This window comes from Acomys minous (genome assembly GCF_964271855.1).
Source record: "Acomys minous genome assembly, chromosome: 12".
In the NCBI taxonomy this organism is placed as follows: domain Eukaryota; kingdom Metazoa; phylum Chordata; class Mammalia; order Rodentia; family Muridae; genus Acomys; species Acomys minous.
The window spans coordinates 87,313,737-87,327,419 of NC_140493.1; the positions used below are offsets into that span (position 1 = coordinate 87,313,737).

General features: G+C 52.7%; 1 protein-coding gene across 1 annotated transcript in view; it reads left to right on the forward strand.

The window, feature by feature from the left end:
* SAMD14 (sterile alpha motif domain containing 14) overlaps positions 1-13,683 on the forward strand; it is a 16,484-nt gene continuing 2,801 nt past the window's right edge. The window contains exons 1-9 of the mRNA XM_084748994.1: positions 1-371; positions 3,743-3,797; positions 9,214-9,380; positions 9,802-10,090; positions 10,645-10,732; positions 10,831-10,905; positions 10,986-11,145; positions 12,975-13,094; positions 13,196-13,351. Of these exons, the coding sequence (XP_084605120.1) occupies positions 3,755-3,797; positions 9,214-9,380; positions 9,802-10,090; positions 10,645-10,732; positions 10,831-10,905; positions 10,986-11,145; positions 12,975-13,094; positions 13,196-13,351 (1,098 nt within the window). The 5' untranslated portion in view covers positions 1-371; positions 3,743-3,754. The remainder of the gene's footprint in view (positions 372-3,742; positions 3,798-9,213; positions 9,381-9,801; positions 10,091-10,644; positions 10,733-10,830; positions 10,906-10,985; positions 11,146-12,974; positions 13,095-13,195; positions 13,352-13,683) is intronic.

Consider the following 13,683-nt stretch of genomic DNA (forward strand, 5'->3'; position numbering starts at 1 on the left):
CCTCCCTCCCTTCTTCTACACACACACACACACACACACACGCACACACACACGCACACACACGTACACGCACGCACACACGGAGCATCCTTCCGTCAGGTTTCCCGGTCCAGCCCCGCCCGCTCCTCCTGCTTCCCGCAGACCTTCTCCCTGCATCCCTACACACCTCGCCTCTCCATTCTTTCCGGCTCCGGGACCCTCCCCGCCGATCCCCCATAACACCCTGGGATGGAGCGACTCCTGGCAGCACGTAGCCCCCCGCGGCCGGGGTGAAAAGTCCTCCGCCCCTCTACCGCCCGGCACTCGCCTCAAGCACCATGGGCCTGAGGGGTTCCCGGGGCGCCGGACGCTGAAAATGACGGATGCTGGAGGTGAGGGGCCGGGTCCCCTAGGGTGGAAGGAGAAGCAGGGCCAGAGACTACTGGACTCAAGGTGGGACCCCCAGTGGGGCTAAATAGATCTAAGCCACAAGGGCCTTTCTTCCTCTATCCCTAGGGAGACCTCACTGGACTGGGGAGCTGGGCTGTCAGGAGAGGACAGAAATAGAATTCGTGCCCCTAATCCCCTTCCTCCCGCTGGGGAAATTAATTTTAAGAAGAAGAAAGAAAGAAAGAAAAAAGAAAAAGAAAGAAAGAAAAACTGGTGTGGGGGCAGGGGGAGAGGCCTTAACTCCTTCCTACCCGGGCAGTTGGACCTGTGGGTTGGAGAACTGTTGTACTCCCTGTGACTAGGGAGCAGGGGACTCTATGACAGCAGTACTCCATTCAACAACCCCATCTTCTATGGCGCTTTGACGGGCTGTCAAACTCCTGTGGACTGCTCCAAGCCTGGTGCTGGCTGAAGACCGGTGGCATGGGAGGGGCACGGCCTCCCCCAGGCCAGCCTGTGTGGTCAGCCACTTCTGCGACTTGTCAGCTGCCTCTCTCCTCTCCTCTTCTACTTGGACCCCCTTCTCCCCCCCTCCCCTTGCTTGTGTGGCAGGTGCTCTGTGCTCCTCTCATCCCATGGTGGGTCCTCAGGGCTGCCCAGCTGCCCTTCCGCTTTCCCTGGGTCTGTTCTTGATCTTTCTTCTCAGCTCCCTGTGGACGCTGCTAATCTCTACCTCTGAGTCGCCTAAGTTCCTCCTCCTGTTCCATCTCCAGGCTGTATTCCTTTTGCTTTGCTGCCTCCTTCCCTTGGGCTCCCCACCTGCCCCACCCCCACCCCACCCCCCAGCTTGGAACTCACCTGCCTTTCTTTCTCCCAGAGAAAGGTCAGAGGTCACTAATGGTCCTGTAGGAATTGGTAGCTGCTGGGGAAGGGAATGATCTGGTGACAAGGGAGACCAAAGGTTGTCTGAGGGGATGGGTTCATTTGCACTCTGGTGTAGTTGAACACCTATGAGGAGAGAGAGAGAGAGAGAGAGAGAGAGAGAGAGAGAGAGAGAGAGAGAGAGAGAGAGAGAGAGAGAGAGAGCGGAGAGCACATAGAAGAGAGAGGACGGGTGAAGGCGGGTATCAAAATTTCCAAGGCTGAGTTTTAGGGAGGAGATAGTTGGGAGGCAGGGGCAGGTGACCTCCTGGATAGTACGCATCCATGGAGTTTCACCTGGGATAGTGCAGGAAGGCTCCCCCACAGCTATGGGAGCTGGCTGTTAAAGACCGGGGATGAAGACAGCGGTTTGTGCTGAATCAGGATGGGGCTGAGAGCCTGAGCTGGAGCCCCCAGTCTATCCAAAGGGGCTAAAATAGACCTCAGTGCACACGAGGGCCTCACCCCTGTTCTGGGGCCTGTCAGTGGAGAACGCGGGCTGGCCTCCTCTGTGTTTAAGAGAGGTTGTCGCTGCTGTCTGCAGAGAGCAGCCGTTTCTGATGGGAGAAGCAGCAACTACCCTGAGTCTGAAGGGAGAGAGCACGTGGTTCATCTGTTGAGGAGGAGAGATAAGACCCAAGTAGGAAACCAGAAACGTATAGAAAGGTCTCCATTTTTCAGGATCGGAGAAGCGGTTTTTAGACAAATGGAGGTGGCAACCTAGGACAGCAGTCTGGAGAAGGGACGGCTGGATCCTAGTCAGAGAAGGCTTTGTGAGCCAATGAGGAGGTATAGTTTACACTGAGGGCCAACCTACCTTGATCTGGCCTCTCAGGCCAGGAAGAAATATCCCAGAGCTTGGCTATGAGTCCCTAGTCCTCAGAGTGTAAGAACACAGCAAGGGGGTCCTTGCTGAGACATCCTTGACCTCTCCCACATGGCACGTTTTGACTCAGCTCCAAGCATCCCTGAAGCTGAGAAGAGGTGGTTTTTAATGCTCGCCTTAATCCTAGCCAGTGCAGACCAGCTCCCTCCAACCCCGCCTTTACCCCAGCCCTCCCCTGAGAGCAACCTTTCCTCAGGAGCAATGCCAGAACTGCAGATCATGCCTCCAGGATAGAGCAGGAGACAGGGGTGCTGCCCCTTAGCTCTTGCAATATTAAGGCTCACACCTGTAAAGTGAGTACCAAGACACTAAGCCTAGCAGCTCACTGAGACATGATGTCTGTGCAATAACAGGAGAGCTAGAGGGCATGTGGTCTGGACCAGTGCCTTGCCCTTTTCCCAGGGACCAGGGTATTACAAATAGCTGGAGATTATGTCTCAGCTATTTAGTGTCTTCCCTTCCCCGAACCATCAATGGTCCTGAGCTCCTTCTGTCTCTTCTTATCCCATGTTCCCCTGTACCTGTTAGGAAGCCTGGCCAGGGTGTTCCTGATGCATTTTTTTTCTCCCTGCTTCCCTTCCTTACCTGCCTCTTCTTCTTGCTTTCCACAACAAAACAAAACAAAACAGCCAAACCCAAACAGTACAGCTCTCTCCATCCACACTTCCCTCCCAGAACATTCTGAATGCTTCAGAGATGTTCTGCTGTGAAAACTTAGTGCCCTGGTCCATCTGTGAGCCTGTCAAGAACTGTGAGAACTGTGATTCTGTCTCAAACAGTGAGTGGTCCTGCTAGCTTCCCGGAACGCTTCTGAAAAGCAGGTGGTGAGGGATCCAGTGATGGAGGAGGGGAACTAGACTGAATGACGGACGGAAAACAGATAACTGATAGATGCAAAGACGGGTAGATGCACGGACATATAATAGATGTTGGATGGATGGAGTACACACTGGGTGATAGGGAGGGATGGACAATGGACAGAGGGAGGGAGGGAGGGAGGGAGGAAAGGAGGGCAGGCAGGCAGATAGGTATAAAGATAGGTAGGCAAGTGGATGGAAGCATCTGGGTTTTAAATCTGTATTCGTCATTAATTGCTGTGAGATTTGGGCCAGCCAGTCCCTCTTCTGTTTCTGTGTAACACGAGAGACCCAGATTTAATCATCACCATGACTTCTAGGTTCGTGGGTGGGCAGTTGGTGATAATGGAGGCTTTTAGGGGATGCTAGTGATTAGAGGACCTTAGGAAATGCAGGGACCCAGTAGCTGGGCCCAGCTCACGGAAGCCAGCTTGAGTCTATGCCCTGGATGGGCTTTACTATGGTGTTCCTGCTTAAGTCTCCTGCCATAGCAGCCACAGACTTCTCTTCCAAGGGCCATAGGAAGACCTCAAAGGAAAGCAGGAAAAGACCTCAAAGGAAAGGAAAGCAGTGGGTGGGGAAGAGACTAAAAGCTTCTTACTACCACGGCCAACTTGAACCTCTTATGTTCTCTCTCTCTCTCTCTCTCTCTCTCTCTCTCTCTCTCTCTCTCTCTCTCTCCTCTCTCTCTCTCTCTCATCGTTTCCAGCTCTCTTGAGTCATGGCTTCCTCAAAGCTCCGAGAACCTGTGGATGAAGTTTTTGGTGAGTTCTGTGTGACTTTGTGTCTCACAATAGACTTAGCCATGGAACCCTTCCTTCAGATAGGACACTTCAGTCCACAGTCTGCGAGTGACCTCACAGGCGTGAGGTACCGGGTGAAGAGTGCTGATAGGTCTTGCTTTGAAGATCACATGAGGTGTTAGGCAGTTGGTGGTGCATGCCTTTAATCCCAGCACTCCAGAGGCAGACGCAGTCGGAGTTCTGTGAGTTCAAGGCCAGCCTGGTCTACAAAGTGAGCTTCAGGACAGCTAAGGCTACACAGAGAAACTCTGTCTCAAAAACAAAAACAAAAAAGGTCTCATGAGGCTAGTGAGAGGTCTGACAGATAAAGGCGCTAACTGTGCAACCTGACTTGACTCCCATAATCCATGTGAAGGTGGGAGAATCAGCTCCGCAAAGTCACCCTCTGACCTCCACATGTGTACTATGACACGCACACCCACCTCCACAACCCCCAAAATAATAATAATAATAATTTTTAAAAATAGCCTGAAAGTGAAGACATGAGTTCGATCCCAAACACCCATATAAAAACTGGGTTCAAGGTGTGTATGGTGGCACAAGCATTATAACCCTGTACCTGGGAATTATAGACAGGCGACTCTGTGAGTTTGAGGCCATCCTGATCTACATAGAAAGTTCCAGAACCTCAAGCCTACATAGAAAACTCCTGTCAGAAAAAAAAAAAAAAGAAAAGAAAAGAAAAGAAAAAAAAAAGAAATATAAAATAAAAAGCTGCTGAGCAGTGCACCCTTCTAATCTTAGTGCTGGGGACAGGAAAACAGGATTCCCAGCAAGTCTAGCCAAATCAGTTAGCTGTGGGTTCAGCGAGAGACTCCATCCCCAAAACTCAGGTGGAGGAACATTGAGGCGGTCAACCTCTGGCGTCTATACATATATGCTTATGCACTAATGCACACATATGTACACAGTAAATGAATGAATGAATAAATAAATCACATAGCAAGCTAGTGGCAGAATCCATACATTTCCTCCAAGTCACATATATAAGTACCTGAGATCTCATCCTACACACACACACACACACACACACACACACACACACACACACACACACACCACACACACACACACACACACACACACACACACACACACACACACACATACACATTGCTTTTGGGGAAAACTGCTCCCCGCCACAGCCTCCCTCACCCCCAGCATTTCCCTATCTCTGAGGCTGGCTTCTTTACACAGGCCCAGCCTAACCTTGGCAGATCTAGAGAGGTGAGCTTCCCTTGGTGTGGGGGCGGGGAGGGCTTTTCTTTCTTCTCTGTCCTCACTTCCACTCCATACCTCCTCACCAAGCCTTTGTTGGTTTCCTCCTGTCTGCTGAGGTAGCTGGGCACTGCCTGGAGTGCTTCCTCATATGAAGACAATTAAATATTCATCACTCCCACTGCCTAGAACTGGGGGGGGGGGGGGAAGGGGGGAAGAAGCAGGGAAGGAAACAGATGAAAAAGGGTCTGAGGGCCCCTGCTGAGACTGGCCTCACCTTGCCTTGGACTCCCAAGCCTTCAGGAGGCCCTTTACTCTCCTAGACTGTGGGTGATGCCCACGTTGCCATGGTGGAGCAAGGACCCATCACCTTGATGCAGATGGCTACATACTAGCTGGGTGTCAGAAGTGGAGAGGAGGGCAGAGCCCTAGCCCAGGGGCCAGAAGACCTGGATAGCATGTCGTCTCCCTCCACACAGCTGACCAAATCTCTCTTGTCTCTGAGTTCAGTTTCTCCACCCATAAAATGAGGGCTAAGACTCAGTGCTGCCTCTTTCTCTGTTCAGCTGATCTGTCTGGTGCTTCCAAATGAGTCAGACTGCCTGTCTTTGACCCTAGCTAGCTCTTGCCAGCTCTATGCTCTTGGGCAAATTAAGGCTGCCGTGGGGATCCCGAGTCCTGTCCTCCAAGTTTGTAGGAGGTTTCAATGACCGGTAATTGTGGGGCACTTAGAGCAGTGTGAGCTATTTTACTGGCTCCTGGCTGCTTCCACAGCAACCAGGATGTTCTTCATCAGAACTGGATCCAAAAGAGCAGTCGTGACAGTGGTTGTCCCCTCCTAGCCCCTTGCCACACCGTGGACGGTTGCATGGCCTCTGAGTCTACTTCTATCTTCAATCAGGCTGTTCCCTGGCTGTTCCTAGTCACCTCAAGGCCAGGGCTGCCCCATTCCCTCTCCTTAGAAAGTCTCCTTCTAAGCCAGGCACACACCATCACCTCTTTAGGTGTATTCACTAGGCCCTTGCTATGCACCAGGGGCTGTCCAGTGCCCATGGTCTAGTCCCAGACTGAAAGCTCTGTCCTTAAGGAGCTGGTAATCAAATAGGTGGAAAGAGGCAAATTCTCTGTCTTTTTTGTTTTGTTTTGTTTTGTTATTTTTCGAGACAGGGTTTCTCTGTGCAGCCCTGGCTGACCTCAACTCACTTTGTAGACCAGGCTGGCCTCGATCTCACAAAGTTCCACCTGCCTCTGCCTCTTGAGTACTGGGATTAAAGGTATGCGCCACCATGCCTGGCAAGAGGCAAATTCTTAAATAACAAGAGCATTCGGGAGGCCAGAGGGAAACAAACAAACAAACAAACAAACAGGAATGGTGCTTTGGAGTATACAGAGGGGTTGGCTTTGAGGTGCAGGCTGGGTCGGTATGAGGAAGGCTGGGTGGAGGCAGAAACTCAGAGAGGCAAATGGAGCACAGATTGAATCTAGAAGGCCACTGGGAAAACATTGGCTCAGATTCTGCTTGAGATGGTTCTGAGCAGGGGACTGACAGAGCTGACACATCACATTAGGATCACTCTGGCTGCTGTGCTGAAAATCACTAAGTGGGAGAGAGGAGGTCGGGGAGGCCCTTTGTGATAGCAGAGGCAGGAGATGACTGAGCCTTAGTTAGACCTGGTGCTCCTCTCTGCTCCCCACCCTCCCTCCCTCCCCTTCTTTCCCTGCTCCTCTCTGTATGTGCATACATGTACACACATACGTGTACTCTCACTCATAAGCAATATTTTGTTGATAAAACCTAAGAGCTTGCTTGGGCTATGGAGTAGGAATTTTAGAGCAGGTACTGTTCTTGTAAAGGACCCAAATTCGCTCCCAGCACCCGCTGCCAGGCAGCTCACAATAGCCTGTGACTTCAGCTCCAGGGGATCCAACACCTTTTTGTGAATTTGTGAGGGGATCTGCATTCAAATGCATATCCCCCCCCACATATACATAAACATAGCTAAATACTAATTAAAAAAATTCAAACCTCAGACTGCTCCAGAAATAGAGAGAAGAACACAAGGTACCTTGTTGTGTGCTCAAGTTCTGGTCACTCCGTCTCTATGGTGGTCACACACACACACACACACACACACACACCCCAGGTTTGTCACTCTTCATTGCCTTGGGTCATTTTGAAACCCATCTAAAACATTCTCATGATCCACTTCAGTATTTCAACAGGGCTAGATATTTTGCAGGTAGAGCTAACAGGAATGCAACAACTAAATTAATTTGTTAAGAAAAAAAAAAAGTAGGGGACAAGGGAAGTCAAAAAAGGCGCAGGGAGGCTGGGCATGGTGGCACGCCTTTAATCCCCCGCACTCCGGAAGCAGAGGCAGGCGGATCGCTGTGAGTTTAAAGCCAGCCTGGTCTACAGAGAGAGTCCAGGATAGTCAAGTCTACACAGAGAAACCCTGTCTCAAAACAACAACAACAAAACAAAATAAAAAACCAGGGATTAACCTGAGTAGCAAGAAGGAAGGAAACCATGGTTTACCAGGATAGGGAGACCAACCAGGACGGCAGAGACCTCAACCAGCAGCCATGGTGGGACGGAACGGCTGTGAGCTCAGTTTGACATGGAATTTGACGACACTTGGATTTTCAGCAGACGATACAAGCAGCTAAGTGTGGGAACAGCATCTAGGAGGGGAGATGGGTAGCTCAGAGCGGTCCAACCTGGGTGACTTGGGTAGAGCACTGGTCTAGGAGGCAAGAAGCCTGATTAAGGCAAGCCAATGAGAGAAGGGGGGAGCAAAGGGGAGAGGAGAGAAGGAGAGAGAGAGAGAGAGAGAGAGAGAGGGAGAGAGATTGTGTTAGAGTGTCTCTGTTTAGCCCTGGCTGTCCTCGAACGTGCTCTGCACAACAGGCTGAATCTGAACTCAGAGACCTATATGCCTCCGCCTTGCTGGGATTAAAAGCATGCATCACCGCATAGGGCTTTGATGGGTCCTGTTTGGCTGAGGTACTGGGGGTTGGAGGGACCTCTGGTTCTCAGGTTCCCTGGAAGGTGCTTCTCTGCTACAGGGCTTGGAATTTAGTAGAGGAATCAGGGCTCGGAACAAAGTGGCCAGAAGTAGGGGTGCCTTTGGGATGTCTAGAGAGGAGAAGGCAAGGCACCGTGGGTGTGAAGGATAGAGTGGGGGCCCTGAGATATCGAGAGGAGTGAACAGAAATATGATGACCCATCCTGAAGCCTGGGAAGACCCCGGTGCCAAGGTCAGGGCCAGAACAAGAGCGATGCTTTTGTTACCAAGGCAGGTGAACAGAAGTGCACTGTGAGCAAGGAGTGCGGTCCTCACTCGCAGCAGGTGTGCCCACTCTTCCTCCATGTCCTAGCAGGACCTGGCACTGGGCTGCAGGGCCCAGGACCCAAGAGAGGAGCTGCAGCGGCCTGTGGGAAATTTGCTCCTGAGACTGACGCTGGCGTGCACGGTCCCTCTCTTTCCCTTCACAGGAACAACACTGCTATCCTTAAATACAGCCTTGAGTGTAACATAGCAGGATATAGTGTCTCCCCAGGAGGGTCTGTTTCTGGAGCCACACCCGAAATGCCAGACTGTTATTAGTCACTGGTTCCAGTCTTGCCTTCTTTGATCCTAGCTGCCTCAGCGGTCAATGTGTCCCAGATGCTGTAATCAATCCCCGCTCCCTCCCCAGATGTTATAGCTCCCTCCCCAGGTAGCTCTAAGGATGATGGTGAGGTGTATATTGCATTGGGTGCATGACGGATGCTTCTTCATTTCCCTGGTCTCCATGGGTTTTCCCCCAGTTCTTGTCCCCACAGAGTTATTTCCTGCCACCCAGAGGTCCCATCTCTACTTCCTACTTACTGCCCGTTCCAATGCATGCCAACTCTCACTCAGACATTAGGATCCAGGTGGGTGTGTCCCCGCTCACCCCTGCCTGTGCAAATGTCTGCACGCGGGCCAGCTATTATGCCCACAGGAGGACCAGCCATGCTGTGCTGTGTGTGGGAGCTAGCAGGGAGAGCAGCCCAACTGTGGGAGACCTTTCACCTACAGGCCCAACGGGCAAGAACTCCCAAGCACCGGTTAAATGTCTGGGGTGTTGGATCAGGGTGGCCATCTGAGGTGTCTCTGGTCTCTGTTTGCAGACCTGGACTTGGCTGTACCAGAGACCACCAGACTGGACAGCAGCTTACACAAAGCCAGGGCCCAGCTGCTGGCTAAAGGCCGGAGACACCGGCCTTCTCGCTCCAGGCTACGTGACAGTGCCAGCTCTGCTGAGGATGGTGAAGGCTCTGATGGACCCGGAGGCAAGGTTGGAGTAACATACACACACTCACATCTTGCCCCTGGACCATATCCCGACCCCCGTTTCTTCCAGGGAAGTGTGCTCCTAGGGATCAGACAGTCATGCTCCAAAGGTCAGTTCACTTCTGGCTCCTGTAGCTCTGTAGAAAAGGTGTTAGCCCATTTTACAGATGAAGCTGAGACCAGAAGGGTTCGGGAGGTCCCACAGTTAGCAAATGAAGCAGGATGTTCTCACTTCAAGTGATCATCCATTTCTCCCTTGTCACTGCTCAGCCACACTTCAGCCAGGGGTCCGAGGAAACACACCCTCCAGGTCCCAAGAAGCAGAGCTTCCCTGATGCTCTGGCACAGCCGACCGGGGAAACCGGTCTCCATCCTCCGGGGATTGAGGAGGGGGCGCTGGATGAGGCGCTGCTTAACTCTTCCAGGTGACCGACGGCTGTGGTAGTCCGCTGCACAGGCTACGCTCGCCTCTGCACTCCGGTCCAGGCTCTCCGGCCGGTGGCTCTTTCTGCCTGGAGCCCCCGGGCTTGCGGCGCAGTCTGGATGAGGACGAGCCGCCGCCCTCGCCACTCGCCCGCTACCGGCCCCTGCACAACGCCGCCTCGCACGAGGGCCTGGCCGCCACCTCCGGTTCCCCACCGCGCTCTGCACCTTCCTCGGACAGCTCCCCCAGCTTCGTGCGCCGCTACCCGCGAGCAGAGCTGCACAGCGAAGGTGAGCCCGGTAGGCGCGGCGCTCCCTGCCGGCGAGCCTCGGAACCGCAGCTACGCCAGGCGGTAGGGTGGTTTGGGGGGGGGGGGGGAGGTCGAAGTATGGCTAGACATCGCTGTGCCCAAACAGAGCAGAGAGATAGTCCTTGGCCTCTGGGGACAAGGAGCTTACGAAAGAAACCACCAAATCACCCCGTAATTAACGTATAGTTACAAACCGTAATAAAAACTATGCGGGCCGGGCAGTGGTGGTACACGCCTTTGCAAACAAACAAAATAGTTATACCTTCCCAGTTGTAAAGTGTCCTTACAGTTTGTAAAAGGCAAAAAGAGCCTAGATTCCCACTAGACATTGTAAAATTGGCATATTTCTGTTTGAAATGAAGGGGAACTCAAGACACACAGAGTGTCTTATCCTGGGTCACACAGCTAATGAAGAACCCCACAGCCAGATGGCCTACTTCTAAGTCAAGAAATGTCTACCACCCCACATGGGCAGCAGCAGGAGGCAAGCAAACCACCGCTTTAGCTGTTTTCCTTCCCCCTCTTTTTCTAAAGATGACAGCAGGGATGCCAGCCCACCTGAGCCCGCCAGCCCCACCATCGGCTTGGATAAGAAGACACGCAGAAAATTCCTGGACTTGGGGTGAGTGGGGGCAGGGATTGCACGTGTCCTCAGAGCTGTTTGGGGGGGCAGTGCATCACAGCAGGCAGGTATGCCCTATTCCCCCTGCCACCTTACAGGGTCACTCTCCGCCGGGCGTCCACTGGCAAGAGCCGCAAGGAGAAGGGTAGCAACCGCCTGTCCATGGGCAGCAGGTGAGAAGTGCGTGTGGCACCCACCCACGGCTCCCATGCTCTCCTGGGCACCCACACTGTGCTGGATGTTTTCTCCACAGGGAGTCCGTAGAAGGGTCTGGAAGGACAGGGAGCTCCCCGTTCCTGCCTTTTTCGTGGTTCACAGACAGCGGCAAGGGCTCTGCCTCCTCGGGGAGTACCACCTCCCCAACCTGTTCCCCCAAACATGAGGGCTTCAGCCCCAAGAAGTCAGCTTCCCAGGTAAGCCCAGGCCTTTATTCCCTCCCCTTTTTTTTTTTGGAGACAGGGTTTCTCTGTGTAGCCTTGGCTGCCCTGGATCCACTTTGTAGACCAGGCTGGCCTCGAACTCACAGAGATCGGCCTGCCTCTGCCTCCTTGGGTGTTGTCCGTTCTTTTTCTCCTTCCTTCTTCTCATCCGTCCTTCCTTCCCTTCTTTTTTTCCCCCACTGACCTTCTTCTCATCCATCCTTCCCCCCCGCCCCAGGCAGTTTTACTCTATATGTAGCCCAGGCTGGCCTGGAACTACAAATGCTGGGACTAGAAGAGTCCACCATCCTGTCCAGTGTAAGCCAAGGACTTTCTTAGCCCACACTGGCTTCTAAGCTTGGGAAAAAGACCTACTTCATCATGGCTTAGACTGGGACCCTGGCTTTTCTGGACCCATCATGTCCCTCCACAGAGCTACCTAGTGACTCATGACTTCCATCTACTCTCATTGGTTCATGGCTTATGCAGCCATAGCTTTCATGTGCTCATGTTGTTTCCTACACTCAACGCTCATGTGGGAACCCTGAGCCCTACTGCTCACTCGGTCTGAGGAACCCTTGCTTCTTACTGTTCTGCCTCAGTGCAGGTCTAGACTGCACCATCCAGAGCCGGCCGCCGTGGCTTGAGAGATGGCTTAATGGTTAAGAGCATTGGTTGTTCTTTCAAAGGACCTGAGTTCAAATCCCAGCAACCACATGGCAGCTCACAACTGTCTGTGACTCCAGTTCCAGGGGATCTAGGTAGGCAGAACACCAATCTACATATGATAAAAAATAAATAATAAGAAATAAAAAGAGCTGTCCACCTTGGGCTGGAGAGATGGCTCGGTGGTTAAGAGCACTGGCTGCTCTTCCAGAAGTCCTTGAGTTCCATTCCCAGCAACCACATGGTGGCTCATAACCATCTAGAATGGAATTTAATGCCTTCCTCTGGCATGCAGGCATACACGCAGATAGAGCACTCATACATAAAGTGAATAAATAAAATCTGAAAGGAAGAAAAAAGAAGCTGGCTACCTGCACAGTGGGAATTTTTAGAGATAAAAAGATGAACAGGACCCTACCTACCTAGCGCTCTGAAAGCCGCAGACCCTGGAGAGCACCATGAACACAAGCCATGCTAAAGCCTCTTTATGCTCACACAGACCGCTCTACTTTACAAGCCCAGGGTTGGTGTGTGGCTTTAACTGATGTAGGCAAGGCAGGAATTAGTATCTGCACTGTACAGATGAGCAAACGACGTCCAGAGAAAAAGGGATTCACCCATAGATGTGCATGGTGCTTAGGAGAATCAGAAATCTTGGGGTTCAGGGGAGAGACCTGATGTGTGACTCTGTTCTTTAACCACCCCTCTATTCTTCCCCAGTCCCTCCCTCTCCTCCTCCATTTGTGCTGATCCCAGAGGACACCATGCTCATGAGACACAGCCCAAGTTCTCAGAGGGATCCAGGGCCAATGGGCATGCCCGCCAGCTAGGACACGCAAGAGGAGAAAGGATTTTACGTAACAGGGACATAAGGCCCTGGTGGGCTTCGTGCAGGAAGCAGCACCTAGCCTCTTGTTGATATCTGCCTAACTTAAGGCTAGTGCCGTGTCCTCTGGGTAGCCGGCTCCCTCCTAGAGGTTCTGGTATGTCACTTAAAGTCATAACAGCCTGGGTCTAGTTGCCTAATTCTGGGCTCATGGTGAGGAGCGTGAAAAAACTGCTGGTGCCTAAGCCTTGTATTTCGGCTCCATCTGGTCAAGGTGATGGGAGTGGCGGGCGGTGAACTTGCTCCTCGGCACGTGTCCCTTTCTGTCCAGGAATCTACCCTGAGTGATGACTCCACACCTCCCAGCAGCAGCCCCAAGATCCCCGGCGGTCCTCGACAGGAGACCAAATGCTCCTATCCTTACCACACGTTGTCCCAGTCTTCAGATGAGGTGAGCGGGGGGGGGGGGGGGGGGGGGCGGCTGGCCTTTGTGCCTTCTGGGGGACCCGGCCACAGGCTGGCCTCCCTTCACTCTCCCCATCTCTACCACAGTTCCTGGACGAGGCCCTCCCCACTGTACAACACTGGACCAGTCAGCAGGTGGGCCAGTGGCTGCGCAGCCTCAACCTGGAGCAGTACGCGGCTGAGTTTGCCGCCCGGCAGGTGGACGGACCACAGCTCTTGCAGTTGGATGGAAGCAAACTGAAGGTAGGTCAGAGTGCAAAGGCGATGGATGACTCTGCCAGATTGGAGAGCCTTCAAGGATAGAGACACCCTGCCTCCCTTAGAGACATCCCCCTCCCCCGCCCCCCTTTGTCCTGATATTTGGCTTCCTGGACTGATCTGGGATTTCCTTTCCCTGCCCAGGCTCGGACATGGCTTTTGACCTCTATGCAAGATTTTGGTCTAATCTTTATAGTATAGTACGACTACCCAGTCTGATTTGACACTCAAGCCCCCCACTTCCATCTGACTTTCCAGCTCCAGCCCGGGCTTCAGGCTGACCTTTACCTTTGGACTACTATCCAAAGTTGGGAAGC